This window comes from Triticum dicoccoides, chromosome 5B (assembly GCF_002162155.2).
Source record: "Triticum dicoccoides isolate Atlit2015 ecotype Zavitan chromosome 5B, WEW_v2.0, whole genome shotgun sequence".
Lineage (NCBI taxonomy): Eukaryota > Viridiplantae > Streptophyta > Magnoliopsida > Poales > Poaceae > Triticum > Triticum dicoccoides.
Window position 1 is genome coordinate 472,385,590 of NC_041389.1, and position 4,174 is coordinate 472,389,763.

At 43.9% G+C, this 4,174-nt stretch overlaps 1 protein-coding gene across 3 annotated transcripts; it reads right to left on the minus strand.

The window, feature by feature from the left end:
* Window positions 1-1,185: 1,185 nt before the first annotated feature.
* On the minus strand, window positions 1,186-4,167 carry LOC119310908. Of its 3 annotated transcripts, XM_037586526.1 has the most exons (4): window positions 4,035-4,167; window positions 2,660-2,781; window positions 1,683-1,880; window positions 1,186-1,579 (listed from the first exon to the last, which is right to left on the minus strand). In XM_037586526.1, exons 1-4 carry the CDS (start codon window positions 4,147-4,149, stop codon window positions 1,538-1,540), a joined length of 477 nt encoding a protein of 158 aa, XP_037442423.1. In that variant the 5' UTR covers window positions 4,150-4,167; the 3' UTR covers window positions 1,186-1,537. The 3 variants fall into 3 exon arrangements, with proteins under 3 accessions (XP_037442423.1, XP_037442424.1, XP_037442422.1); XM_037586527.1 differs by having other exon boundaries at window positions 1,186-1,810; XM_037586525.1 differs by lacking the exons at window positions 1,186-1,579; window positions 1,683-1,880; window positions 2,660-2,781 and adding an exon at window positions 3,237-3,940.
* Window positions 4,168-4,174: the final 7 nt, after the last annotated feature.

Sequence of the window (4,174 nt, forward strand, 5' to 3'; positions counted from 1 at the left end):
TATGCATCTAGCAATAGGTGCTGAGGGAAAGGAAAGAACAGCTGGGCAGAAAAATAAATACAAGGACGCTTGCGACCATGCTGCCCAGCCACACGGCAAGCATCAGCCATCAAGAACCAAAATTCAAATAGCCAACCATCATCAAACCAAGTAGAGTCAACAAATTGCGCTCAGGAACACAAATGGCTAGCCTCAGAACATCATAGCACCAAGAAAACAGAAATCAAACCACACAAACCAAAAATAGTACAACCCACAAAAACCAATGATGCATGAACAAACTAAACAATTTCAGTCCGTGGCCACCAGGACAACAGCTCTAATCTTCTTCCAGTACCACTAATGAATGGACCATAGTACGGCCGTGAACTCTCGTTTCCCCACTCCTGCCGCGACGACACTTGAAAAGGAAAATGTTAGTCTCGCAGGTGAGCCACCCAGAGGGGAAACAATGTCCAGAAGCTGGCAGAGTTGGCCCACACGCTCCCCAAGCCCGACGCAGGAGAGAGCTCCTTTTCCAGGGAGCATAGTAACTGTAGGGATGAACCAAACTGGGGTCCTGACTGCTATTATCTTTGCTAGCAAAATCTTGCGCAACTGATTTGCCCCCTTTTTTGTAGCATTGCTTGGCAAATTTGTCTCTCACAGGAAAAAAGCTCACCATTTCAATGTGAAGAATGATCTTTCAGGGTGACATAAGAATTTGCTCATAACTTCCACTACCATGACACATGCACAAATGCATAGTTTGGAAGCACCATCAGGACCACACATTTAAGCCAAAAGAGCATGATCTACGAGCACTTAACTAACAGGCGCAGGTTTTGCAGCACATATGGAGGATTAATGGTTTGACATCTGTAAAAGCTAAGCCTCATGTGGCACATCTCACAGGCAGTAATGCATGATCAGCAGCATAGATACAAGAGATTAAGGGACACATTTTTTTTCCTATTTAATTAGCGCTTAAGTACTCCAACCAAATCCATGAACCAAGGATCAAAATAATTGCCGCACACACAAGGATCTCATTTGCATCGTCAAAAAGAAGTGCAGATCACTAAAGCATCAACCGATTAAACCCAGATTACACTTATCAGCCCAATTTGTTTTCCTTTTTAGGGATTGGTAAGATTGATTAAATTTAACAATGCTCATGTCTAAAAAAAATTATGCACCACAACAGAACTCTAAACAGATAATTTGCAGTAATCCAAATATCTATAAACAGAACAAAGGAACAATAATCTGTACAATAGTAGATCCTTTGTGAGCTTTCTCGGTGGTATTTCGGTACAGTATGGCCCACCTGCTGATGTATTCTCCTCTGTATGCTAAGTCGTATCTGCGGCAAAAAGTTAATCGACACACATCAGAAGCCAACCTGTACCGTCCAGATTCAAAGAGCACCTGAGCTCGGGAGTCATTTCGCTGCTCCCCTGTCATTTGACTGATTTCTAATTCAGTCCCAGTCGAATTTTGCAAGTACATAGGATGACGCATGACACTGTCAGCTCTGCCAACTCGCTGAACCCCGCTACACAAACTTAAGGCTCTGTTCACCTAGGGGAACTAATCCCTGCAGGGTTTTGGAGGGAACTAAGTAGTATTTTGTTACCATGAACAACAGAGTGCCTCTTAGCTCTGTCTATAATATTCACTTGATTTTGTCATAGATTTACCATATTGAACAAAGAGAGTTGCTCCAGCAAGTGAATAGGAGTGGACTGCACTGCATCCAGCTCTGCATGAATGGAGTCTAGTTGCTGCTGGAGAGGTCTCTTGGTTCTGCTCCATCTTTTAAGGGAACCTGCAAGCTTGGAAGTTCTTAAATGGAAAGGTTTATTGCAAGAACTGGACCAAGCAGTTTGAACAGTCGCCTGAAAATCACTTTCAAATAACAACAAGTTTAGAAGTTTTCTTAGATTTAACAGTGGCCGGATGGAAATGGTAAGAATGGTAGCATGGTCACTGTACATAATGGGCAGGTTATAAACAGTACATAATGACCATGGTCACTGTACATAATGAGCAGCAACAGGATATAACCAAAAAGGGTAGCATAATTCACAGTTTGTAAGAAGGAACTCAGCTACAAAAACATCATGTTTACCACAAAAAAAAGGTATGATACAAACACATCATGTTATCTTGTAGTACATCTGACGGGTTGTCTCTTTTAAAGACAAGCAGCTGAATTTGTCACAGAAAACTTAAGTCATATCTTTCTTCAACTGTGTATTTATAAAGAATGTCAACAGGTAACCGATTAGGCACAAAGGAAGCAAACACATTAGATAGGAAAATGGTTGATCATATATATCAGTATCACCGCTAGGTGGATATATTACCGGTCAATGGCAAGACCATAATACTCACCACAATTAGTAAAAATAATAGTAGCAAGTATCCAACCATTGTATGAGAGGCCTCACATATCTGGTTAAATTCTGGTACTTGGATTTAACAACCCACAAAGCCATAATTGAGCTAACTATACAATAATGCATCAGACATAATAAAGGAGTAATTATTTGAATTGCATCTCAAATAATCTTTTGCCGGATTAAAGGAAGTACAGTTGATTTGATCAAATAGAGATGAAAATGTGCAATCAAAGTGTAGAGCGGATGAAAAGATCAGGGACAGACGGACTCACATGTCGTTGTAAAGTGTGACAGGTTGATGGAACAGAAATCCACTCATCCCAAATTAATGATATCAACTTAATGGCCATCGCTCGGCACATAAGGTATCTGCCATGTGCTTGGGATGACAATCCTAGAGAAAGAAATCAGCAAGGTTTATTTTCCTTAAAACTCTGTTGTTTTCATCACATCAGAAAAAGCAGCAAATTAGAGAATCATAAAATGCAATCAGTTACATTAGGTAGTCATAAGGTCATAGCACATATAACTATAACCTTCTAGACCATCCTATCATGTTATCTTCAGGCGAAATGTAAATGAATGTGAAGTGTTTCCAGTAAGCCTACTATTAAAACAAATGAAGGGAAGTTAATAGTGCACATGTAAAAGTACAGTTGTGAGTAAGAAATGCATGTAGCTTGTGTAGTCTCTTTCCCTTTAACATATATCAGGGTAAACTGAGACACATTTTGGTTATGCATCTTGGCAATAGAGGCTGAGGGAAAGGAAAAAAACAGCTGGGCAGAAAAATAAATACAAGGGCGCTTGCGACCACGCCGCCCAGCCACACGCGAAGCATCAGCCATCTAGAACCAAAATTTAAACAGCCAACCATCACCAAACCAAGTAAAGAGTCAACAAACTGTGCTCGGGAGCACAAATGGCTACCACTAATGAATGGACCATAGAAGCTGGACAAGCTTAACAAATTTCAGTGCGTGAGCACCCAGATGCGAGCAAGGCAGTCTAATCTTCTTTAATATTCCCTTCACATGAAAACACTCACAGATCTCTGAAGGACTGTCTTTTTGAGGAGCCAGAGGAAATGCATCTCAAGTTTATCCCGCTAACTAGTTTGGCCAAAGGTTGAAACAACCTCACAAAACTCATACTACATCTCGACCTCCTTCTCAGTTCTCACTTGAAGCACTTAAGAATCGCAGTGAAAACAGGAACCAAGCGAGAGAGCAACTTGTACAGCTTCTCAACCTTGTCGCACATGGTGACCAAATAAACAGCCTGTGGGTTCTCCTTTGTGGCCAAACAACCAACCCCGATACAGACTAGCATGATAGTAAGGTACAAGCAATTCCTTTTCACTTCGCCCCACGCCTTCGCAAACCCTGTGAACAATCTTGACGATTCCTTGGCGTCGGGCGGAGGTGGCAGCGAGGCGTCGGGCGGTGGCGGCAGCGAGGCGTCGAGCGGAGGTGGCAGCACGTCGGGCGGAGGCGGCGGCGCCTCGGGTGCACACCGCGAGGGGAGACGACGCGTAACCCGCATCCCTCTTGCTGCGTGAGCGAGAGAGGAAGGGGAACTATGAGGGGAGGGTGGATGGACCTCGACAGATGGAGGAGGAGAGGGGGAGGGGGGAGGCGGAGTTACCTGCGAGGCCGGGGCGCGCGACGGTCGAGCGCAAGGTGATGAAGCGGACGACGGTGGCCCGCGGCGCCACGACGTAGGGACCTGCATTCGCAGGCACGATCCGGACGAGGGACATCGCAGGCAAATGTGGCGGCGAGGTC

Bases quoted from the DNA above. Each gene is read 5' to 3' on its own strand.
- LOC119310908 (XM_037586525.1), bottom strand. From the start codon at position 4,149: ATGTCCCTCGTCCGGATCGTGCCTGCGAATGCAGGTCCCTACGTCGTG. The intron at 3,941-4,034 runs GTAACTCCGCCT...TCGCTCACGCAG, and splicing joins CGCGCGCCCCGGCCTCGCAG to CAAGAGGGATGCGGGTTACG.